This window comes from Halichoerus grypus, chromosome 10 (genome assembly GCF_964656455.1).
Source record: "Halichoerus grypus chromosome 10, mHalGry1.hap1.1, whole genome shotgun sequence".
Classification (NCBI taxonomy): domain Eukaryota; kingdom Metazoa; phylum Chordata; class Mammalia; order Carnivora; family Phocidae; genus Halichoerus; species Halichoerus grypus.
The window spans coordinates 87,743,121-87,769,011 of NC_135721.1; the positions used below are offsets into that span (position 1 = coordinate 87,743,121).

At 42.9% G+C, this 25,891-nt stretch overlaps 1 protein-coding gene across 12 annotated transcripts in view; it reads right to left on the reverse strand.

Annotated features, from left to right (window-relative positions):
- Positions 1–25,891, reverse strand: part of NPAS2 (neuronal PAS domain protein 2) — a 152,482-nt gene that overhangs the window by 54,523 nt on the left and 72,068 nt on the right. For 10 of the 12 annotated variants that reach the window (XM_078056800.1, XM_078056795.1, XM_078056793.1 and 7 more), the window contains 2 exons: positions 9,670–9,824; positions 2,567–2,658 (listed from right to left, as the gene is read on the reverse strand). In XM_078056800.1, the coding sequence (XP_077912926.1) occupies positions 2,567–2,658; positions 9,670–9,824 (247 nt within the window). The remainder of the gene's footprint in view (positions 1–2,566; positions 2,659–9,669; positions 9,825–25,891) is intronic. The other 2 variants (XM_078056794.1, XM_078056792.1) reach the window with 1 other exon arrangement.

Genomic DNA, 25,891 nt, shown 5'->3' on the forward strand with positions numbered 1-25,891 from the left:
TCGATTTCTAAAGCATGTGGGTGTTAAAAAGCTGAAGGTATTTATAGATGGGAGATAACTTTCATCAGCTTATTGGCATCTTCCATTAAATGCACAAGAGGTGTGCTGAGTCACTGCTTGGAGCGCACTTGCCAGGTTTTAGAGGGTCCCATCAGCCTGATCTGAAGAACTCAGCAGACTGACTGCAAAGTCGCAAAGTAAAAGTGACTGTGACGGCAGCTTCAGGGATGCCAAAATACCACAACGGCCCCAATTTTATACCTGCCACACACCAGAGGAAACAAAAACACCCCTTTCTGCCAATTCCTGATTCTGATGCTTCCTGTGTTCCCAGGGACAACCTCTGGGCTAAGAGAAAAGACGCTGAATACAATTCAGAAGAAATGCTACAAACTCCCTAGGGACCAGTCAGCAACAGCTGCTGCCCCTTCGTCTGAGTCGACGTGTTCAGGTGTTTGTAGCCATCATCTACGTCCGCTTACACGGTACCCGCCTGGGGGGTCTGCAGCCAAGGCACTTTTGTTCTTTCAAACCCCATGACTGTGCATAGCCTCCCGGAGTCTGGGCTGGGGCCTTTCTGAGAGGAAACGGGAGGAGTTGGGACTCACATCAAGAGGGCACAGCACCCTGGGGCCTGATGGGTTCTGTCCGGATTTAAAACGGAACCTCACGGTTACCAAGACATGGCATCTGAATTCCTCACAGTCCCTGAAATGGCTCTGGAAAAGGAGAGGCTGTGTGGCTGGAAAGGGACACACACGAGTAAGAAGATGCCTAGTGGCAAATGGTGACAACCTCATCCTCTGTGGGCCCTGTGGGGCCCGGGCCATCTGGGAGAAGATACTGGAAGTGCGGTTACTCATGGCCAGGTCTGTGTCTCCTGAAGGGCAACAGGTTGGAACAGACGCTTAGAACAGTCAGAGATAAATCAGAAGCACTAGTGAGTGGGTTTCCCAGGCTCCTCAAAGCTGCAATTTGCCCAGAAGGCCTGCTTGTTGCACAGGATTAACTTCAGGCTTAATTCACTCATTGGGCACGATTCCTTCAGATTCGCTTCAAGGAGTCTATACTGGGAGCTGGGGAACGTGCAGAAAGAATATACATACAAATCTAAAATCTTCTTTTTCTAGAAATTCCAGTCTCCCAAATCTCAGTCCTGCCTTTCAGCCCAAATATGTATCCATTTTTAACTTTCTAAAAGTCTTGTTTCCTCAGACACTTTTGATATCTTGAAACTCAGTGGGGGGGAAAAAAAAGAAAGACGGGCTACAGGCTTTTAAAGAGAGGCTGGGTGCTATAGGGTTATGCGTTTTAACTACTGTCCCTAAGAATTAAAAGATAAAACGGTTTATGTAAAGTAGCATAATGATGCATTAATTCAACATTGTATTTCACAAGCTGGTCTAAATTTAACACACTTAAAATGCATTGCTTCTGGAGAAAGTTCTGTATTTTCTTTAAATATAGTTCACATGTAGATTTAAGTATCTTTCATTTTATGCAAATGTTCATTAATGCGCTTATATTTCATAATATTTGGACATCTTCATTCTGGCATTTTCTTACTCCAGTACTTTCTGTTTTCTGCATAGTTAATCTATGTAAATTAAAGTTTACATCAGTCTTATACACGCACCTAAGATGAGATATAGAAAGAAGCCACTCTCCAAAAACCCTGCCAGGAACCACTGACATGTAGCCAAGCATCTAACTTCCTTTCGCTGAACTCATTTGTCTCGGTTTCCTCTTCTAAGTCAAGGGCCCAGACATGCCACGTCTGGAGCCTTCTCTCCCTCCACTGTCATGTCCATACACTCCCAGCCTAATCCCCAGTTGAGACGTCAGAGCACCCCGCCGCATGTTTTTGTAGAGACTCATCCTCATCTGTACAGATGGGTTTCACCCAAATGTAAACACAGGACACTGAAGAAGGCCACTGGCCCAGCTCGGCCAGATCTCCACAAATTTAGCCCTGAAGATGGGTGTGGGCACCTAACTTTCTAGAGGAAGAAATGTGAGCATCTTTCTCAGCCCAGAAATGGTGTGTGCTGGGTGGGGAGGCACAGGGTCACTTACGGGAGACACCCACATGCTATGTTGATGTAATACGAGCTCAAGTTAAAAGCCTAACTTTAAAAGAAGACTTTTGTTCTCAAAATGTGTTCTACTAAGGGAAACATATAATCATATAATCACTGCATTCTAAAAAGGAGACTCTGAGCCACAAGACAGTGCAGAGATGTACTTTTTCCTTCCCTCCTTCCCCTCCTTCTACCTACCTGCACCCTTGTCCCTCCCCGGCTCCCCCACTGGGTGTCCTCTAGTTGGGAGACCATGAGCGGGCTCGCCCTGCACACACTCACATCCAGTTTTGGGATTCTTGCTTATACTGCCAAACTCTAGCCAAAAAATAAGCAATAGCACGCAGGGCTTCGAGGGGTGTCTGTTTTAAGACCTCCTTCCAGGGTCAAGAACAGTTGTTTACTTCGGGCACCCGGTCTTAGCTGCAACAAGCAGCTACATTTTGATTTGCAACGAATTAAGCTAATTTGAAAGTGCATTTCACCTCCAACATCAGCTGGGTGAATTCTTCATTACTGAGGAATGAAGGCTTCCAGTCCTGCTGAATATCACAGATTTCCGTTTGCGCTGAGACTTCTAAAAAAAAACAAAACCCATAAATAAACGGTTATAGTCAAAGGCACCTTGGAATTAGAATTAACAAATGAAGCACACTTATTTCTATGTAATTTTGTGTAAACTTCTGTGTTGTTTAAATTAAAGAAGCCCAGATAAGGAAATAGGTTTCCCTGATGTCCAAGGACTAGGAACTTTGGGTGTAATGGGCTTAAAGGTGTCTCTGGATGTTTTCACACCCTTTTAATGAGGCTTCAGGAGAAGAGTCCTCTGCCCTCTGTGTGGCCATAGCGCCTGCCAGTAGCAGGAGCACAATGCCCTTGAATTTCGGCACGACAAAGCAGCTGGGAGTTAGGCAGTCGCCACCTATCAAGGCAATGGGAACAAAGACCGGACGGTGGGACACAGCCCTGAGCTGCCTCTTCATGGTCAAGGCAAAGCAGAACACTTTAGAAATCTGTGGGATTTTCAAAAATTCCAGACACACCTTAGGCTTGTAGTAAATAACCTCCTGTGTCTAGGCAGAATGTCATGTATTTTTCAGCATTTCCAGGTACTGAAGTACAAGGTGTCAGACAAATACATGTTACTTAGTTGCTTTTAAAGCCAGAATTTATTCTTCTCAAACCTTTTCTGGATTGATCTATAGTTTGCTTGTTTCTGTTCTACCTTGTACTGAAGATGTTATTCATGTTTGTAAATTCAATAGTCATTGGAATACACAGGACTCCTTAAATACTCGAGTTCTTTTGCATTTCTGAAAGTGGATTTTGTTTTATTACTAAAATGTCTCTGATAAGATTATTACAGATAGCTCAAATGCTGTATCAGATATATTTGTTTTTCCTTCAGTTGATCCTCCATCTTTTTTTTTTAAGATTTTATTTATTTATTTGATAGAAAGAGAGAGAGTACAAGTAGGCAGAGCAGCAGACAGAGGGAGAGGCAGAGGGAGAAGCAGGCTTCCCGCGGAGCAGGGAGCCCAATGTGGGGCTCGATCCCAGGACCCTGGGATCATGACCTGAGCCAAAGGCAGACGCTTAACCGACTGAGCCACCCAGGCGCCCTTGATCCTTCATCTTAACCAACATTTTGCCCCATTTTATGTAGTAAGAGGTTTCTTTTTTTTTTTTTTTTTTTTAAAGATTTTATTTATTTATTTGAGAGAGAGAGAATGAGAGACAGAGAGCATGAGAGGGAGGAGGGTCAGAGGGAGAAGCAGACTCCCTGCCGAGCAGGGAGCCCGATGCGGGACTCGATCCCGGGACTCCAGGATCATGACCTGAGCCGAAGGCAGTCACTTAACCAACTGAGCCACCCAGGCGCCCTAGTAAGAGGTTTCTTTAGGGATTATTTTCGTGGTGCTACTGGGATGGTTTCTTCCTCCAAGATTTTGGAAAGAACAAGCTGTTGCTGCCCCCGTGGCCAGAGGCTGCACAACGTGAAATGCATCCTGGGAAGCAGAGGCAGGGTGCTACACGTAGTTCTGGACCAGTGTTCATTCTGGGGTGGGTGCCAGCCGAGGCAAGGAAGAAAGGGTGAAACTCTCATTTCCTCAAATGGTTGCCACAGTTTGACCACTTAGAAAAGAGATCTACCAAGGCCATCTGAATAAATTAATGCCATAAATGTTCTCCCTTGTTCCCCAACACATAAACTCATCTGTAACGTTCTTTTGACCGTTAGGATCAAGCTGTAGATTAATTGTCCAGGAGAAGAGTCTTCTCAGCAGCCCAAAATTGATTTAGATAGTGGTCCATTCAACTTAATGGTAAAGGAAAATGAAAGGCCCATTTCTTTTCTGTTAAGTAAATTTTAGATCATTTAGTATGACTTAGATTCATTCTAAACACCAGCCTAATAATATTGAGAGCAGCCATTTCATTCACTTTGTATTTCAACAATTTGATTGCAGTCCTTGGAAATTAAGGCTCACTTCACAGCATATTAAATAAATAAATATATATATGTTAGATAAAATGTCTTAAGGCAGGTAAAAAAATGTTAAACTGGGAAATGAAGTTTAGTGTTATAATCATGTCTCCACTGGCATTTGATGTGACCAATATCATAAGCTACAGGTGACAGGGAAGGGTCAGCAAAGAGGTGTGGTGACGGCAGTTTCTAAATAGCAAGGGAAGCAAAACCACCTGAAATGATTTCTTTTTTGAAGAAAAACATTACAATTAACAGCTGAACCCCAAAATTCTACTGTAGCGTAAATTGCAGTTGTGCCCTAGAGTGCTCACCTCCCAATTGTTCCTGGTAGGTGTGAGCAAGGAGCAGTATGTCTCTGGGTTATGTGTGGTCAAAGAAAAGTCTGGGAAATGGGGCAGAAAGTCTCTACTAAGCTGGGTTAATATTATCCTGTCCACCAGAGACATTTCTCTTTGTGTTGCAGCTTCTCCCCATGCCCCTAGTCCCTATCCACTAAGGCAGACAAATTGAAGGGCATGAAAGAGGAATATGATTTGATGTTGGATGAAATCAGCTTGAGATTCACACAAGAAGAGGAAAGCATGCAGGTCAGCCTGGTCCTGTAGAAGTAACATTTAGATGGATGTGGATAAAGACATGCAATACACTTTGCTATTTACATAATTTAGTGATTTATCTCTTATAACAGACACGGATGACACAAAATTTACCTACAAAGAAACATGGTCAGGTTCTCATTTGGATTTGGATTCCTTCAAAAAGAATATGTATCCATTCCAGGATCCAGATTTGCCTTCCAAGCTGAGAAAAAGGGGATGCTTGAACAATTATTGAAGAAAAAGTCATTATAAAGAATTATAATGACTACCTAGACTTAATCATCTTTTCTGACTTATCCTGCGGTCTTCCTGTATCATGAAGGCAGAAAGCATGTCTAAACCCACTGTTCTTAACCCTGGCTGCACACTGGAATCACCCCGCAAGTTCTAAAATACAGATGCTGGGCCTCACCCAGTAGTGTGCTGGTAAAAGGCTTTCCCTCCCTAAAGAAAAATAAAAAGAAAGAAAGAAAAAAAGAAAGAAAGAAAGAAAAAAAAAGAAAACGAAAAAGAAAAAAAAAAGCTCTGATTTATAGTGCTTTCCCATTTCTGTGGTGTAAATACTCACACACTGCTAATTTTAAGCTGTCAACTGGCTTGCAAAACTCCTGAAAATTTAACAATCATCTTTTGCAAGTCAGGATGAGCCAGCTCCAGCTCACCACTGGGGTTCCACCCCTAGATATTCTGATTTATTGGTCCCTGAGGTGTGACCCAGTTATGTGTATTTTTAAAACTCCCCAGGTGATTCTAATGGGTGGTCAAGGTTGAGAACCAGTAGGCTAAATGGCTACACTAATGGGCAGCTAGAGCACAGTTATGATACAAATATCCCTAAGAGCTCCATAAATTATGCCTTGTGGAAAAACAGCATGGTGTAGTATTAAAAACTTGGGATCTGGAAGCAGACTGCGCTGTATAGATTCTCCCTGGCTGTCTGACTTGGGTGAGTGGCCTAATATCTCTGTGCCTTGGTTGTCTCATCTGTGAAATAATATTAACTCAGGGGAGCTGATGTGAAGCTCACATGTGTTCCTATACAAGAGTCCTTAGAACAATGCCTGCCTGACCCATGGGGAGCCCTGAATAAATGCTGACCATGTTGTTCTCTGCCCTACTGTGGATGCTTGTGGAGTTCATGTCCATTTGGATTATAACTGAAGTTATTGTTTGTTTTTATTTTTTGATTTAATCCAAATTTTGGCCCACTGCGGTATTTCTCCATAAAATCTACCATAAATTTTCTGCTTTCTTTGGAATATAAAATCACAGAGGATGAATGAGATCTGCAGGTGATCAGGGTTGCATTTAAGAGGGCTGTGCAAAGTAGGCCTTAGTCTTATAAAAAAGGTGAGATGGAGATGGGCACTCCTGGTGTTAGGAGGCTGCATTTCTGCTGACTGATTCTTTCCAGGTCCCAATTTGACAATTCTGTAATTCTGCAGCAGACAGAACCCAGCATAAATGTCACACTGATGAACTTGATCCCAGCTGTCCTATTTAACAGCTGTCCTGCTTCTCAGTGGCACTGACCTAGTTTGAGTAATTTGTGCAAAATATCTTGGTAATCGCACCAACCTGCTATTTCACTTAGCCAAATCATTATTTAGGAAACATAACCATTCTGATTAAATTATTGGGGCAATCGAATACTGCTGCAACACTTTATTCCAATCCTGCTTGATTGTTCTTCCCTGACTTTTAACAAAAGCAATTAACATATTCTTTACACTCCCCTGGGCACCTTTGGAAGAAAAAGGAGGATATATCATTACTGTCATCTTTTTAATAGGTATATACAATTATTAAAGAAATAATAAAAGAATAGCAAGTATAATGAAACTTTCTAATGTCCTAGCTGTGCCCTCTTCCATGAAATCATCTTGTCTAGGAAAACATTCAGTGAAAGAGAAGTATCACGGTGAGCACAGAAGAATCGTAATTATCTCCTCAATAACCTGACATTTCTGACTTTATAATGTTTGGTGTCATGGTGAAGAAAAAAAAAAAAAGAATTCTGCTCTTCTTGCTTGTTAATATCTACTGAACCCTCTTAGCTCTTCTCCAATTTTTTTTGTACCATCCATAGGCGAGCAGCGGGGCAGGGTGGTCAGTGCTAAGAGGTAAAAGGGTTTAAAGGAAAAAGGTAAAAGAGAAAGACATAAGTCTTTCTTATGTCTTCTTATGTTTCTTAAGTTTGAGAAAGACATAAGTTCAAGGATAGATTCAAGTGGTAACTTCATATAATGGAATACTATATACCAATGAAAACGAACAAGCTAGAACACTGGAAAAACACAGATTAACCTCATAAACATCATGTTTATAATCTATGATTCCATCTGAATAAGTCCCAATAGCCCAACTCTAGTATTAGAAGTCAAAACAGAGATTACTTCTGGGGAAAGCAGAGGTAATAGGAAGGAAGGGGCATCTATTGGGGAAGCTGGTATTTATTGACCTGTGTGTTGGTTTCCTAGCTGTGTTTACTAATATATAGTGTGATAAGTAACTCAACTGTACAGTTATTATTTGTGTATTTTCTGTAAGTCTTAAAACATTTTTAAAAAAGAAAGGAACGTTGGGATAACCGGATATACACATGCAAAAGGATGAATTTCAACTCCCTATCTGACTCCATATACAAAAAATAACTCAAAATGGATCATATACCTAAATGCTAACCCTGTAGCTTATATGCATGATGCTTAATCTATGGCTTAAAACTATAAAACTCTTAGAAGAAAACATAGGTGATGTAAATGTTCATATCCTTAGATTAGACCATAGTTTCTTAGATAAGATACCTAAGACACACACAACCGACAACAAAAAAAGATAATTGGACTTCAAACTTGGAAACTTTCGTGTGTCAAAAGACATCAGTAAAAAAGTGAAAGGCAACCCACAGAATGGGGGGAAATATTTGCAAATTATATATCTGATGAGGGTCTAGTATCCAGAATATATGAAGAATGCTTACAACTCAACAACAAAAAGATAGATAATCCAATTAAACAATGGATAAAGAATTTGAATAGACATTTCTCTAAAAAAGATATACAAATGGCCAATAAGTTCATGAAAAGCTGAACACTATTAATCTTTAGGGAAATGCAAATCAAAACCATAATGAGATAATTGCTTCATACTCCCTAGGAAGGCTATAATAAACACCACACACACACACACACACAACCAGACAATAACAACTGTTGGTGGGGATGTGGAGAAATTGAAACCCTCATACACTGTTGCTGGGAGTATAAAATTGTGGCTGGGTGGCTCAGTCGGTTAAGCGTCTGCCTTCGGCTCAGGTCATGATCCCAGGGGTCCTGGGATCGAGTCCCGCATCCGGCTCCCCACTCAGTGGGGAGCCTGCTTCTCCCTCTGCCTCTGCCTCTCCCTTTGTTTGTGCTCTCCTTCTCAGATAAATAAATAAAATCTTTTAAAAAAAAATAAAATTGTCCAGCTGCTGCAGAAACCAGTTTGGCAGTTCCTCAAAAAGTTGAACTTGAATTACCACTGGACCCAGCAATTCTAATCCTAGATATATATCCAAGAGAACTGAAAATATATAACCACGCAAAGAACTGTACATGAAGCATTATTCATAATGGCTGAAGAGTGGAAACAATGCAAAAGCCATCAACCAATATATGGTTAAGCAAAATGTGGTATATCCATACCATAGATATTATTGGCCATAATGTGGAGTGAAACACAAGTACTTGTTAAAATATGGATGCTAAGTGAAAGAAGCCAGAAACCAAAGACCACATATTGGATGGTTCCAGTTGTATGAAATGCCTAGAATAGGCAAATCTAGAGGGACAGAAAATAGTTGAGGGGTTGTCAGGATTTGGAGGGAGGGGAAATAGGGAGTGACCGCTTTATGGGATGATAAAATTAGTGTTAACGGTGGCACAGCCTTTTGGATATACTAAAATCGCTGAATTAAAAACTTTAGAATGGTGAATTTTATGGCACTTGAATTATATCTCAATAAAAAAATGGATATGACAGTAAGTAAGTTACTGATTTTCAATTTATTTTTTCCATGGTGTAGCTCAGAAAGCTAAAGAGTTCAGGGGCCATGGCAGAGGTGGTTGGAGAAACCAGTCCACTTCGCTCCAGTGGAAAATGAATTCTTGGGCATTGCGTCTCTTCAGAGCTGAATGAAAAATGCTTGCTGCGGACATTTTTAATCAAGACACTCCCACTGTTAATGCCACTCCACTTAGGCTGGATTCTACCTGTGAGGCTGCTCTGGATTCTCTCCTCTGGCTAATAAAGCAATTTGGGAGGTGAGTGTCCTTTCCCAAACCTGCTGGAGGTGGGATATTAAAGAGGGTGGAGTGCCTTTGCAAGAGGAAGCCTGTGACTGATGAGATCGGGCTTTGCTGGAAAGAGAGAACCAAGCAGAAGACCAGCTTGATGAAGTCATCGCCACACGAGAGGACAGGAATGGAATAAAAATGGAGAGAAACGTAACCTTTACCGTTGTGTTTCTGCAAAAATCCAATGACCTTTTCCAGCACGGTTGTTTTGTCCATTTTCCGCGTGTTGCCAGGGAGCATGGAGCTAAGCTCTTTGATGAGAACATTGAACTGGTCCCGACGCTTCTTCTCAGACTTGTTTCGAGAAGCTCTGTAAACACAGAACACATCGGTTACTAGAACATTCCACTGCATAAAGGCTTTATTATGAAATGGAAGTATTTTCCATCAGAGTGTGTTCTGTTGTGATCATCTTATCAGAACTCTTTCAGGGAAAATAACATTCGCCACATTTCAGAGTTGGATAATGGGGACAGAAAAATGTTTTGCCAGACTTCTGGCCACCAAGACAGACAGTGTTAATAAGTAAGTTCTGACTCAGATGCAAAATCTTATAGATTAGCTCCATTGCCGGATGCTGTTCGGTCTGACTTCATGGAGCTTTAAACTTCAGAGAGCAAATGACATGCTGTGTACATGGCGGCAGCCCACAGGGTTTTGCTCTGAGAGCCCTTCCTTAGGCTCTAACCATGTCCCCTCCACCCCAGAGCACCCAGTCCTAGGCATCAGGTTACTAGGGGAAACCAGGTACCCTGAGAGTCGGGCAGAGAGCCATGCCGCACAGGGCGTATGTCCTGGCCCCTGCCCCAGAGCTCATCATCCTGTGTGGAGATGAGGCACACCCCACACAAAAATGTCTGCAAGCCGTGCTCGACCTGGGGCCAACGTACGACAGAGAACACGGATGGCTGTGAAGCTGCTAAGAGCGGATGAACCCTTTTAGAGATGACTTAGAGGAGCCTTAAATGCATAATACTAAGCGGAAGAAGCCAATCGGAAAAGGCTACCTGCTGCATGATTCCAGCTATATGACATTCTGGAAAAGACAAAACTATGGAGACAGTGAAAAGATCATGGCTGCCAGGGACTGAGGTGGGGACAGATGAATAGATTTTTAAGGCAGTGAAACTCCTCGGTATGATATTATAATGGTGGATCCACATCATTTTACATTTGTCCAAACTCAAAGAATGTATAATACCAAGAGTGAGTGCTAATGTAAACTATGGACTCTGGGGGATAATGATGTGTCAATGTAGGTATATCCATTGTATCCACTGGGGGATGTTGATAACAGGGAGGGTGTCCATACATAGGGACAGGGGATGTATGGGAACTCTCTGTACCCTCTGCTCTGTTTTTCTGTGAACCTACAACTACTAAAAAAAAAACAGTCTATTTAAAAAATGACACACTACACAGCGCATCTACACAGAGATCAAAGTAGAGCTGCTTGGCTTGAGAGGAGGGGACCTCTGAGGAAGCCTGGGATCCTCAGGAACCAGAACCACAAAGCACGGCTATAAGGGCCGTTCTAGACATAGCCAAACAAGGAGCATGTGTCACAGTTAGCCTGCCCTCACCCCGAGGAGGTCTGGGAAGCAGCACCACTCTAGAGGTCTTGACCTTTAATGACACACCACAGACCCAGGGGCTGGCTCTCCGCCCCACGGGACCAGCCCCTCATCAACAGTCACCTTGGCCAAAGGTGATCGAGAGCTGACCCACCTTCCTCATTTCACCCAGGATGCACTTGTTCCACAGTCAGCTCACTGAGAGAACAGGAGCGGCAGCTGCGGGGCCCATCAAACGTGGTCTACCTGCTGCTCTAGGTACCCTGGGGCCTGGCATCAAGGTGCCCAGGGCAGCCGATCACTTACCAGGAGGCTATTGGCCAACGTGCACTCAAGACAGGGTGCTGGTGGCTTGTGACAACTCAGCAAATTCCCATCAGAGGGCTTCAGCTCCCTTAGGGTAGGTATCCGTATCTACAGGTCTCAGCATCAGTAAAGATTCTGCTTCCCCAAAGAGCCGCGGCAAACACGGGGACACAATGCAAATATCCTCTTCTTAGATGTCACGGTGGCCATAACCACTTTGCTTGCCTCTGCTAAGGACACACGACCTGCCTTTATTTCAACACACCTGTTGACAAGCCATCCTTTGCTGATTATATCTCGGTTTGGGTTCCTTCCTGATAATACCTGAGGCAATTCTTACCTCAAAGCTTACCTCAAGTGTGTGATCACTACCCATACATAAGGATCTCCGTATCCTGACTTTTCCCTCATTCCTAACCTTTCTGGATTTGGGGAGGACCTGACACCCTTAAGGGGTTTCTACAAAGGCCTCATTCCTAGCCAAGTAACCACCCTCATATATGTGTTCTCAGACTTATAGACTGAACGCAGGTGTCCAAGGAAGATGCTAAGGTGCCTTTTGCGAGTCTAGGGTAAAAAGCATAATGTTCAAACACATAGGAGAGAAGAAAGGAACCTTTTAACTTTCTGAGTGACTGTCTATGCATTATAAATAATTTTTTGGCCTAGATTTTAAAGAGTGACATGCAGCCTCCTTAGCCAAAAAAAGCTCTGTTCCTGTCCTAGTTTGCCCATTATAAATTATTTGTGAGCCGATAACACCCAGCTCATTATTACTCTGTTCTCTTCTTCAATGGGTGTAATGAAAACCAACATGGCCTGGCAGAGAATACGATGAAGGCTTATATCATTAGTGACAGAAACACAAACTTGTTTCCGTCAGTCTCCGCCTGGAACACACTATGGTGCCCACTGGAAATCGGTCATTGTCAGCTGGATCTGCAGCTCTGAGGCAAGAGAAAGAAAATGAGCCTCGAATGACCTTATTTCCAACACGGAGGTCATCTTGGCAGGCCCCGAGACACCACACACAAGGCACTGGGACAACCAGCTGAAAGGCACTTCATCAGCCTCTGGGTTTGATTTTTCTTTTATGTCATTATTTACATTCAATAAAATTCATCCATTTTAAGCGTACAGTTTGATGAATTTTGGTAATTGTGTAACCACCACCCAAATCCAGAGTCGAAATAGTTCCCTCGTCCTGAAAGGTATTCTCCTGTGTCTTGGTGGTGGAGCTCCCCTTGATGACAGCCACAGGAAACCACTGATTTGCTGTCACTTTAGTTTTGCCATTTTTAGAATTTCATATAAATAGAATCAGACAGTATATAGACTTGAACATACAATTAGCGTTAAGTTTTTGAGATTCATCCATGTTGTTGTATACATTAATATTCCTTTTGACGGCTGACTAGTATTCCACTGGGTTGTTTTCTGTTCAGGGGGATTGAGAATAATGCTGCTCTGAGTATTCACATCCATGTCTCTGTGTAGACGCAGGCACACCTTTCTCCTGGGTAAATACATAGGTGTGAAATTGCTGATTCATAGTCTAAGTGTATGCTCACCGTGATTAGATATCGCCATGCTGTTATGCCAAGTGGCTGGACCGTGTCTGCATGTCCACCAGCAGTCTATGAGGGTTTGTATTCCTCCACATGCTTGTCAACACATGGTATTGTCAGTCTCTTCCCACTTTAGGCACTGTGATGTTTCCTCATTGTGGTTTTAATTTGCATTTTTCTGATGACTAATGACGTTGGACACCCCTTCAGATGCTTAATGTTGTTTCATATATTTTCTTTTGTAAAATGTCTGCTCAAATCTTCTGCCCATTTTTCAATCGGGTTGTTTGTCTTCTTATTGAATTGAACAGAGAGAGGGGGGAGAGAGAGAAAGAGAGGAGGACTGGAAGGGAAGTTGTGTGTGTGTGTGTTAAATGTACATTGATACAAGCCTGAACCTTTGGTTTTGAATGCAGGGCTCAAAAAGCCCCAGGTGATCTTTTCTGGTGTCCCTCAAGGGACAATGTTTCCATAGATAACATTCGTCGGGCACTTACTATGTAACAGGCACTATTTTAAATCTTTACATACATTAATTACTTCAATCCTCGCAATGACCCTTTAAGATAGATACTATAATTCCCAGTTCACAGATGAAGCAGCTGAGGCACTGAGACGTTACGTGACTCACTGAAGTCACATGACTGGGAAATGGTGGAGCTGGCCGGCTTGGGTGCCCGTGCCATGAAGCAGTGCACTCTCCTGCCTCCTACAGCTCCCTCCAGAACCATCGTGAAGGTATCTGTTATGGAGCTGTGCACCAGTGCTCTGGGAGCACAGGACTAAGAGTGACAAATTCTGGCTGCTTGAGGTTATAGCACAGAAACAAAACATATTCTGCAGAAAAATGGCATTGCATGCTAATAGGATGATGGTATCTGTGTTCAGGGAAGAATACCGCAGAAAATCAACTAAAAACAGCCAACTGAAAGAAGCTTAGAGTCTAGAGGAAGAGATGCAATTCACACATCAGGTGCAATGTGATATGGGTTAGGAGACAAGTTTAGACAAACTGCCAAAGGAGTTCAAAAGGGAAGGAGATCAGCCATGTGAGGTGGTCAGGGAAGCCCTCAGGGGAGGAGCTGATGCGAGGTGGCCCGGAGGGGTGAGTGGGCAGGTGGTGGGGAGACAACCAAGGAAGAGCCGAGTGGTCAGCTTTGACAGGACAGTTGGTGACATGTGGGAAAGTAAAGTGAGAGAGAGAGGACAAGAAGAGTGAGGCCAACCACAGAGTCTCAAATGCCAGTACAGGCAATTTGGTCTCGGCTTTTGATGAGTCCGGGACAGGGTACTGATGGGCAGTCTGGGGGAGGGAAAAGGTTAGGACATCAGGAGAAAGGGGAGAGGGACCCAACTCAGGGGGAAGTGAGCAGAGACTGGAAGAAGAGGTGAGGGTGGTCGGGCACAGGACCACAGTGCCCTGCATGGCTATGGGCTGTGCGCCCCAGCTCGGTACTAACCAAACCCCTTGTTGAGGAGATAGGGGAGAAAGTGGGGAGCCTCACCTGAATTTCATTTGTCTAAGAAAAAGTAATGCTGATGATATATACCTTTAAAATTTTTACTCTTGAAATGAACATATAGTAAACTTGACTTTTTCTTTTGGGCACAGTTCTATAAATTTTCGCATGTGTATAAATTCATGTAACCATGATCACAACCAAGAGACAGAAGAGTTCCCTCTAAAGCTCCTTCATTCTCTCCACACCTGTAACCCCAGGCAACCCCTGTCCTGTTCTCCATCACCATGCTCTCCTTTGGAGAATGTCATGGAAATACAACCATACAGCACATAAGCCCCGAGCCTGGCTTCTTCTACCCACAGAACGCCTCTGAGATTCATTCAGGTTGCTGTGCATACTGTACCTTGCCCCTTCGTAATGCTGAGAACTGGTTTTCTATTGTATGGCTGTCCCACAGCTGGTTTATCCATTCATCTGCAAAGGAAATTTGGGTTGGTTCCCTCCCGCTTTTTTTTTTTTTTGGTGGTTATGAATAGAGTTGCTGTAAACATTGGTGTACAGGTATTTTGTGTGTGAACACAGGTTTTCAGCTCTCTGAAATGACTAACCTGGGTCCTACGGAAAATGTACATTTAACTTCATAAGAAACTGCCAAACTGTTTCCCAGAGTGGCTTTACCATCCTACCTCCTCACCAGCCATGTAGGAGTGATCCAGATGTTCTACATTCTCAAGGGGAGTTAGTATTGTCAGTACTTGTAATTTTAGCTAATCTAAGAGATACGCAGTATTATCTCATTGGGGCTTAAATTTGCATTTATCTAATGGCTAATGATGTTCTTTTTTTTTTTTTTTTTTTTGCCATCTGTATATCTTCTTTGGTGAAGCATCTGTTCATGTCTTTTGCCCATTTTTAAATTGGGCTTTTTGTTTCCTTACTTTTGAGTGTTAAGTGTCCTTTATATATTCTGACACAAGGCCTTTGTCCAACGTATGATTTGTCAATGTCTTCTCACAGCTCACCTTTTTATTCTCTTAATAGTGTCTTTCACAGAGTCAAAGTTTCTCATTGTGATGAAGTCCAAGTTAGCAATTTTTTTCTTTTGTGGATTGTGCTTTTGGTGTCAGGTCTGGGCATCATCTGCCCAGCCACAGGCCACAGAGATTTTCTCCTGTGTTTTCTTCCGGGAGTTCTACACATTTTACATTTCACGATCCACTTTGAGCTAGTTATTTTTATAATATGTAAGGTTCCAGTTGAAGTTTATTTGTTTGTATGTGGTTGTCCAATTGTTCCAACTCCATTAAGGAAAAGATATTTCTACATGAGATTACCTTTGAATCTTTGTAAAAAATCAGTTGGTCATATTTATGTGGGTCAATTTCTGAGTTCTCGATTCTCTACTTTGTCTCATCGACCTATATATGGATCTATTCCTCCACAAATACCATGCTGTCTTGATTACTGCAGCTTTATAATAAGTCTTAAAAGTGGATAATGTGATTCCTCCAACTTTATTCCTCCTTTTCAAAATTATTTGGACTATTCTAGTTTCTCTGCCTTTCCATTACATTTTACAGTCAACTTGTGTGTATCTACAAAGAGTTCTGCTGGGATTTTGATTGGATTTGCTTTAAATCTATGGACCAATTTGGGAAAATTTGGTATCTTTATTCTGTTGAGTCTTCCAATAATAAACACAATATTATCTTTCCATTTATTTAGGTCTTCACTGATTTCTACTATGAGCATTTTGCAATTTTCACATAGGTATCTCACATATGTTTTATTTGATTTATACCTAAGTATTTCATCCTTTTGGATTGGTTAAAAGTGGCATTGTGTTTTTAATACCAGTTTCTAATAGTTCACTGTTGGCCTACAGAAAGATGACTGATTTGTGTGTTGACCTTGTATCCTGTGACCTTGCTAAATTCACTTATTAGTTATAGGAGTTTTTTATTTGTTTGTTTTGCTAAGTCTCTTGGGATGTTCTATATATACAAAGATGTCCTCTGTCAATAAGGGAAGCATTATTTCCTTTTTTCCAATCAATATGCCTTTGATTTCTTTTATGGTCTTATTGGAGTGATGATAGCAGATACCTTTGTCTTATTCCCCATCTTAGGGGGAAAACATTTAATCTTTTGCCAGTAAGTATATCAGCTGTAGGTTATATGTAAATTCCCTTTAGCAAGTTAAGGAGATTCTCTCCTATTCCTAGTTTGCTGAGAGTTTATAACAAAAATACAAGTTGAATTCTGTAAAACCCCTTTTCTGCTTCATTGAATATGATCATGTGGTTTTGGTTTTTCTTCTTTATCCTCCTAACTTGATGAAGGACAATGATTGGTTTTTGAATACTGAACATCCTGACAATCTCTGGATAAAACTCCACTTGGTCATGATGTATTTTACATATATGTATATATGATGTATGTATATACCACACACATATATACTTGCTAATGTTTTTATTCCTGGTAATTTTCTTTGCTCTGAAATCTACTTTATTTTATATTAATATAATCACTCTGACCTTCTTTTCATTAATGTTTGTGTGGTATATCATTTTCCACAGTTTTGAGCCTACTTATATCATCATATTTTGAGTGAATACTTTGTGAACAGCATATAGTGAAGTCATTAAAAAAAATTCATTCTGACAATCTCTTTTAGTTGGCATGTTTAGACCACTTACATTTAATGTAATTGTATGTTTGGATTTAGGTGTACCATTTTACCATCTGTTTTCTGTTTTATTTTTTTCATTCTTTGTTTTTTGTTGTTGTTCCTATTTCTTTTATCCTGCCTTCTTTTGGGTTATTTCCATTTTAATTTATTTAATTTATAAAGTATTTCATTTTAATTTATCTATTGTGTTTTTATTTAATATAGTTCCTTGTGTAGTGCTTAGTAATCACTCTATGGGTTATAATATAAAAAATTATCATTTCAGGGCCTCCTTAGAATATTTTACCATTTCAAGTGGAATGCAGAAACTTTATTCCATTTAGTTCCCTATATCCTCCCTCCCTTCATGTTGTAGTTATCTTATGTACTACATCTACATACACTGAATCATATCAGATTATGTTATTTTTCCCAAATGTCAGACTATCTATTCTATGTAGCCAGATATTTACCATTTCTGTTACTCTTCCTTTATATCTCTTATCCCAAGTTTCCATCTGGTATCATTTCCTTTCTGTTAGAAAAACTTCCTTTAGCAATTCTTTTAGAGCAGGTCTACTGATAAAAAAACTTTTAGTTTTTAGGTTTTTTGTTTTTTGTTTTGTTTTTTTCATTTGAGAATGTCTCCACTTACCTTCATTTCTGATGGATATTTTTACTGGATCCAGAATCCTGGGCTAATGGTTCTTCTCTTTCAACTTTAAAAAAAATACTGTGTCACTACCAGATGGCTTCCATGGTTTCCGATAAGAAATCCATGGTGCTATTTAGATTTGTCCCATGTAGCTGGTCTTGGACCTTGGGTGGTGGTCTATCCTGCAGTTCAGATTTGAAAGGCTGTGGTACACTATTTAAGGTCAGACCCATGCATATTCAGTTTGGTGGTGAGCTCAGGATCTCATAACCTTCTTTATATGGTCACTTTCCTGAGCTCCTTCTTTTCAGATCTCTGCCTTGTACTTTCTGGTTCCCACGGCTCCCTTTTTGTTCCTCTGGCCAGAAATCTGGTTCTTTGCTTTATTCTGCTTTGCCTCACACTTTTTACATCTGCACCTTCATTGGGGGTCATGCAGTAGAAAGATAGAGAGGAAGAAAGAAGAGTTTCATCCCACCCTCTTAGAACGATAGTTCCTCCACTCAGAGAGAGATTCCTTTCCCTCAACATTTCAGGTTTCCTATGGATCCCTGTTGTTGCTGTTGTTCCTCCTGCTGCTGCTATCCCAGGATTGCTTACAGGGCACAAGGGCATGGAGAAAATAACAAAAGAGGGCAGATTTCCCCTTGATCAATCTGAGCCTTAGAGACCCTGATCCTGCTCCCCATGCAGTCCTAGAGGGCTTCTCTGGGTCCTCTCTCTGTCAGTGCTTCTGGGTTTTGGCCGCATTGAGTCTAGGTTAGGGGGTACTGGAGGGGAGAAAATACCAGGTCAGTGGTACTCCAAATTCTGATACTTTTCTAGTTTGCCTCCTACTATATACTTTCATTTCTCCAATAGGTGGAATCTTGAAGGCCCTCTGTTGGGGGATTTCATGAGGCATATTATATATAACATGCTCATTGCTTCTCTCCTCTCCTTCTTGGTGAGGAGATGATCACAGGTGTGGATACTTGGTGTGCAAGACTGGGCTTTGCACGCAAACACTCAAGAAGGATAGCTGTAGCTGGGATGGAGAGCAGGTCCTCCTGAGAAGCTTATGGCACAGGCCAGGAAGGAAGATGCTCATGTCCTGTCCTCCTAGGAGAGGACCCATGGCAGGAATGGGAGTTTGAGCAGGCAGGTAATGTAAACATGCTCCTGTAAGTTTGTGTCCTCGGCCCTCTCTAAATTCACAAGGGCACATGACAGTGGTGCAGGTGCATTTTATATGTCACCAAAAATCCTGGGTTTTCCTAAGGGGAAGAAATGAAAAATCATCGTATCAGAACTCCTGATCTGTGAACTAGATCAGGAATCAAGATAAAGTCAGTGAAAAGAGGAAACAATTACTATCATCATGAGGGGACTCTTCCTTTTAATCTACTTCATGTGCAGATAGGTTGTCATCTTTTAAACTGGCCCCAACAAATCTAGTTCTGTTAACTGAGTAGATAGAACATGCTGATGAGGGAAAATAGAAGATGCCCTCTGAATCACACATAGTTGGCCAAATGGAGTAAAAGCTGAAAAAATCAAATGCTACCCAATGAAGTTGGAAGACAGTGGCCGAAACTGGTGATAGAAGTACTGGTGGGCTGCCGTTGCTGCTAAGGGCAGCTGGGTTTTTGAGTAAAATGTATAACAATAGGTCTGTAAGTATGCAGTTCCATGCAGAGCAACTTTTTCCTACAAAGAGTTTCCATGGGGAGGGGCAAAAGGCATTTTATGAGGCATATTACTTTCACACTTACAGGCACCACTGGAAGTTAAAGAATGGTTGGGGTTGCAGAGAATCAGGATGGTACAGCTTAGCTGAAGGAACATTAGACAGATTTCCAGAAGATGTGAGTTCTCATCCTGGTTCTGCCACCTATGCCAGGAGAGAGTGGGCAAGGTACTCCCACCTCCATGGGCCTCAGTTTCCTCTTATAAAATAGTGAAGACATTGGTATGGTGAGTTCAAACCAGAGAATTAAAAATTTTCTGAAACTCCCCCCGCCCCATCAAAAGATGAGTTCTAATCCCCGTCCCTCCTTGAGTATGGACTGGCTGACCTCAGTGACTTGCGTCTAGGGAAGAGAATGCAGCATAAGGGAACTGCTTGACTTCCAAGGCCAGGTAGTAACAGGACACACAGCTACCCTCTGGCTCTCTTGCCCATGAATGCTTGCCCTGGAACCCAGTCACGTGTTGTGAGGAAGCCACCACACTTCCACGTAGAAAGCCACAGTCCCAGTTGACAGCTTATATCAATCACTAGCCACGGGAATAAACATGTCTTCAGGTGGTTCCAGCCCACCATCTTTTTTTTTTTTTTTTTTTTTTTAAGATTTATTTATCTTAGAGAGAAAGAGAGAGAGAGAGGCAGGCTCAATCCCATGACCCATGAGATCACAACCCCAGCAGAAACCAAGAGTGGACACTCAACCAACTGAGTCACCCAGGTGCCCCTCCAGCCCACCATCTTTGAGCTGCTCTAGCCAAGACCACAGGGAACAGGGACAAGCATTCCCTGCCAGGCCCTACCCAAGCTGAAGATCCATGGGCAAATGAATGCTGTCACTTGAATCCTGTACATTTTGGAGAGGTTTGTTATCCAGTAACAGATACGTAGGAGAGCTAATGCCTAAGGCAAAGACTCAGTGATGCCCAAGATTCCTTCTAGACCAGGAATTCTGGCATATTGAAACTGGGCTAACTAGTTCCACATTATAGGATGAGAGAGAAACCGATCAGCATGCAGACTCGTCCTCTCAAACCTGAGAATTATAAACGGAGCAAAATGAACCTGTCTGAGAAGGCTTATCAGGATTGGGTCTTAGGCTTCTTTTGAAGTCTCCACAAAAGGCTTTGGGGAACCTGAAACAGAGGGAGTGGTTGAAGAAGGAACTCACAGTTTCTTGTAGAATTGAAATATATCAAGTAGGTGCTCACTGTCAACATCCAGGGAGGCAACTGTGACAAAGGCAATGCTCAGAGGCATGACATAAATTTTAAATATCCTCCACAGTAAGACAGTCCTATCCATGAAAGGTTAACTTCCACGAAGAATCAATTAGAGTCTGATCAGCCACATGAACAAAGACCTTATAAGAAGATTCCTCTTAAAACTTGATGGGCATTGTAGAAAAACGAGATGGGAAATATGTCAAAATAGTAACAGTGGCTCTCTATAGATAGTGATGGTTATAAATGAGTTTGTTGACTGCTTTAAACATTTCAGTATTTTTCAAATGTTTTGGTGTTTTTTCATATGTAAGAAAATGTGTAAAAATGATGGGAATAAAGTTGATATAAGTTGGGCAAAGGGTCTTCCATGGAAAATCATGAAGAATTATTTAGAGAAAAAAGAACTATGGCCAGGGAAGATTATTTTGTTGTTACTAATTTTGGGTTTTTTTCCCAGATAATTTTTTAAATTCACAGTTACATAAAATGGAACAGATTTTGGGTTATTTGTTAATTGCTGTCTTAGCACTTTTAATGTGCTAAGGAGCCCTGAAACTCTCCAAAAGGGAGGAAAAAGTAAACAGCATGGCCCAAACTTGTTTTCAGGGGCATTTCCTCAGATTAGTGTTTCCCATTCTGGGAAATTCTGGCATAAAGCAAGGTCCATTTAAGGTCAGAGCAGTCCCCTCGTGTGCCCAGACCTGGGTCCTCAGGACAGGCGCACACCTCCCCATGTCCATAAGCCAGGCAGCCTCCTGCACCCCCAGACGGTGGGGGCTGAGGACACCACTGAGCTCAGGAGCTCAGTTCAAGGAGAGAATGTCACCTGGGGGTGTGGAGAGAGAAGTCACCCCATGTGGCGCTAGATGGGTCAGGCTGGTGCTGCCCTCATCTCATGGAGAATTCTAGAGTATGTTTTCTACTGCAGAGACTTGGCAAAGGGTTTGTGGGATCACTGAGCTCAGCCGGTGCTATTCTTTTCTCCTGAGATGTAACCGGGACATTTTTACTCTTAACCAGAGTTATCAGAAAATGTTGAGGCCCAAATGGGAAGTTGGCCTAATTTTCCAGTGATTCTTACTTAACGGTCACACAGGGAGAATTTCACGGGAGCACAAGCCTTAGCAATTTGTCCCTGAAATTCTCAAATGAATATTTAGCTTTTCCTGCAGAAAAGAAGCATTTTCAAAAGAGTGGACTTCAGACCATCCTTTTTCAACTTAAAATTTATTGAAATCATTGAAAGGGCCTTTAGTGAATTCCTCTTTGCCTCAGATGCTCCCAGAGAGGTTCTGGGTGTCCCTGGGCAAGGACTTTCCCAAGTTTCTAAGCCTACTAGGCACACGGTTCTCCTTCTGACAATTCTTCTTAGCCGACCAAAGTACCCCACCAGGGTAGAAGCCAAGAGCCCCGAATAGAGGGAGGCCCCCTTTCCATTCTGCTGTTTACTGGGCCACAGTAAGAATTAGCATTCTGCCTGCGAGTGCGGTTCTACTTTTTCCCTTTGTTTGGAATACAGAATCACTCATCTGGAAATTACAGGGCAATATAAATGAATCATGTGTCCTGATACCTCTATGTTCTTGCAAAGCCCGCTGCTGCCTTAATCACCAAATAAAACAAACAGAAAGGAAGTCTCAAACATTTTTTACTGCCATCTCCCCCCTGTGTCGGGGCTTATGATGATGTGCATAACTCCTAATCAAGAGCCTATGAAGGAAAATCACAGCATAATTAGCACTATCGGCTCCAGCTGGAAACATCGACATATCATGAATAGGGCCAGGCTTTTCATTCTGCACCAAGCCTGCACCCAGGGGCATCAGCAAGCATGCGTGGAGCTGGAGTCCTGCAAGCGGGCTACGACCTTCATGGATCAGACCAGCTTTTCCTTTCAGACCTACAGAATTTACCTCCAGAGAAATGAAACAATAAAACGAGGTCGGTCTCCTCCTCTTAACCATATTCCTCTCCATGAAAGAGCACTTGGCTGAGAAATAGAGCTTATGAATTCTGATCATCATCCCAGCTCTGCTCAACACAGACCCTGCAGGATATGTTTCCTCCTTTATGCTTGTTTTCCAGAATGCCTCTCTATCTTGCCCAAAGCCCTCTGAGGGCAAGGTAATGCTATGTATCCTCCTCTTTTTCTTCCACTTGCTTAGTATATTACTTAGTTAACAAATATTGATGGGAGGGTGACTGAATGCTCTCAGTCATTGAGAGGTCCACATTGATAAAGTACCCCCGGGGGAACCAGGAGAAATGAGCAGCCTCCCAATGGCTAAAGCTTTTCCTTCTGCAACACTCGGCTTCTGCAAAAGTGCATGTATGGGCTCTTGGTTGTGGTGCTGGATCTCCCTCTTGCCTGACGTTAGCTTGTGTGTGCAAACCAGCATTCACGCTAACGAGAACCCCAAGGATTGGCTCCTTTTGCCTGACACTCTTCATTCTTATTAATAAAAGGCAGCAACCACTCTAATCTCACTACCCGTCTTCCCTCCCGCAACACAAATGCACACGGTTATGGAAACAAAACTTCCCAGCTGGTAGGAGATGATGTCACTTTAATGAATGCTGACGAACTAGTCACTTAATACGGGACAGAAGGAAGAGGCCACCACGAATGAGTTTCTTCTTAGTGTTCCGTTCTCTCACGAAACAGAGTAAGCTGTACTTTACAATACTGCAAAGTTACAGAAACTGGCTTTCTTCGGGAAGAGAGGATTCCTACGGCACTTTCTGCACCCTACCCCTTGCGCACGTGGTCAGCCAAAAGGCTCCCATTTACTGACTGTCATGAGATGTTGTTAGGAGCCCAGACTCGGAAGATTGCCTGAATTTGAATCCCTGCCTGGCACTGACTGGGACTGTGTGATCCCACGCCTCGGATTTCTCGGCTGTAAAATGGGGCTAATGATAACCGAGCTTGTGGGGTTGCTGTGAGGATCAGAGAGGTCATGCCTGCAAAATGCTGCAGGCCCACAGTGAGGGCTCCGGACACCTTAGCATTCCTTGTTAGCTCCGTGCCCTCCGCAGTGTGTCACGGGCTTACACGCAGCTGCGTTTAATTCTGCCGGAACCCTACCAAGAGGTTGCTGCTATCATCACCCCCATTTCACAGAGGGAGAAACCGCAGCTAAGAGAAGTGTAGTAGCTCATCTGAGGACAGAAAGTAAAAGTGTCAGGAGTCAAAGCAGGCCTGTCTCATTCTAAGCTGTGCACTTCCTGCCCGTCACACCGCTTCCTGGATGACCACATGCACACACACACGCGCGCGCGCACACACACACACACACACACCACAAAACTACATCACACCAGAATTAGAAATGCAGGTGTATGACTGGACCACAAAATGGTCCACTGGGAACCTCGATTCCAAATGTCTCTCCATCAAACTGTTTCCTTTTTGAGTTCAAGGCCCGTGTTTTTGCATCTTCCCTCAGGAAAACAGCAAACAGTTCTGACACACGATGGGCACTCAATACTCCCTGGATTCGCAGGGGAATTCACAGAAGAAAGTGGAACTTGTCTTGGTTCAGAATACTTGATCAAACAATCCAAACAAACCAGGAATTCCCTAAAGCTTTGGAAACCTTGCCCAACAGAGCGCGTGTTTTCTGGAGACAATAAGGGTTTTGAGCTGAAGCTGAGCATTTCTAATCTCATCAAAAAAAATCATGTTGAGTGCAAACTATTCCTATCAGGCCTCCAGGTGGGATTAGGGGAAGGGCCTCTCAGGCTGTTACAAAGCCTGCTAGAATGGGAGGCTTCAAAACGGATATAATCTTAGGATTGTGGTTGTTTTTTCCTGGTTTTTCCCACATGTTATGAGGGACACTGCATTATTGCTGGTATTCTGGCAAAAGGATCTGGGTATTACCAAACATTCTAGACCTGTTTCCCCCTCTGAGGTCAAGAGGGGGTGAGGGCCAGCCAGCAGCCTCACTACCCCGTATGTGTGCATGGAGGTTCCCAAACAGGCAGTGTGGGGGTGTGGGTGTCCACGGCTCAAAGCAAACAGGAGTGGGAATGAATGGAAAGAAACTGCATAAGACCTGATTTATTGCTAAGAACTTTTAGCTAAGATTTTATTGGACTGTGTCTATCTGGTGACCCCTGAGTATGGAAGAATTTCATCTCCTCTGGATTTCGAGGTAAGCATTGCAGTGGAGGCAGGGCTGGGGCCGGGGGGCCGGAAGGTGACACGAAGATGAGGATGGCAGAAGCAAACTCCCACTGACTTCAGAGTCACACTGCGACAGAGCGCTCAGTCTGGGCCTGCCAGAAAGGCTGATAGTCCCTACGTGAAGGGATGTGCTCGTGGTCTGGGGAATAAGAACAGAGTCTGAGGTTAGGAAGCCTACAGTTCACTTCTACTTCTGCCACTTGTTCGAGCTTTATGATGTTTGACCAGGTACTGAGCCTTAGTTCCTCATCCATAGAATGGGAATAACAGTGAAATACACCTCAAAGGAATGTTGAGATGATAGGAGAGAATGCACAGAAAAGTACTTAGCATCAAAGGCTTAGGGCACCCAGGAAGCACTCTGTGACTGCCGGCCATCACTGCTGACCTTTTCATGATGCTGACAAGAATACCCTGTCAATGTATTAATCACCCTGGAGGAGGGCAGGGCGGAAGTGACTGCCTGGTGTTGCAGGTGAGAAAGTGGTAGGTGAGAGAGGGGAGGGTGTGCTGGAATTCACGAGCTGGGACAGGGCTGGTGTCCACCTCTGCACCCAATCCACGGCTCCCTGCGAGGAGACCAAGAGGCCAAACACCCAGAGGGAAGAACCGGAAGCCAGCCTGCCCATGAGAGAAGGCAGGAGGATTCCATTCTCGTCTGGTCTGGGTTAGTCTGTTCATCCACTTGTTACTTGGGACCACACGGATTTTACGACCCTTGGAGGTTGTGGCTTAAGGTCTGAGAAGCAACGCTGTGGGGAGCATGTTACTTCAGAATAAACTGGGGTGTTATTTGAATTGTTGTCTATTTAGATTTTTATTGGAGAACATTTTCTTTTCCTTTTTTTAAAAAAAAGATTTTATTTATTTTAGAGACAGAGAGATAGCATGAGCAGGAGGGGCAGAGGGAGAAGGAGAGAGAATCTCAAGCAGATTCCACACTGAGCGCAGAGCCCGGCATGGGGCTCCATCTCAAGACCCTGAGATCATGACG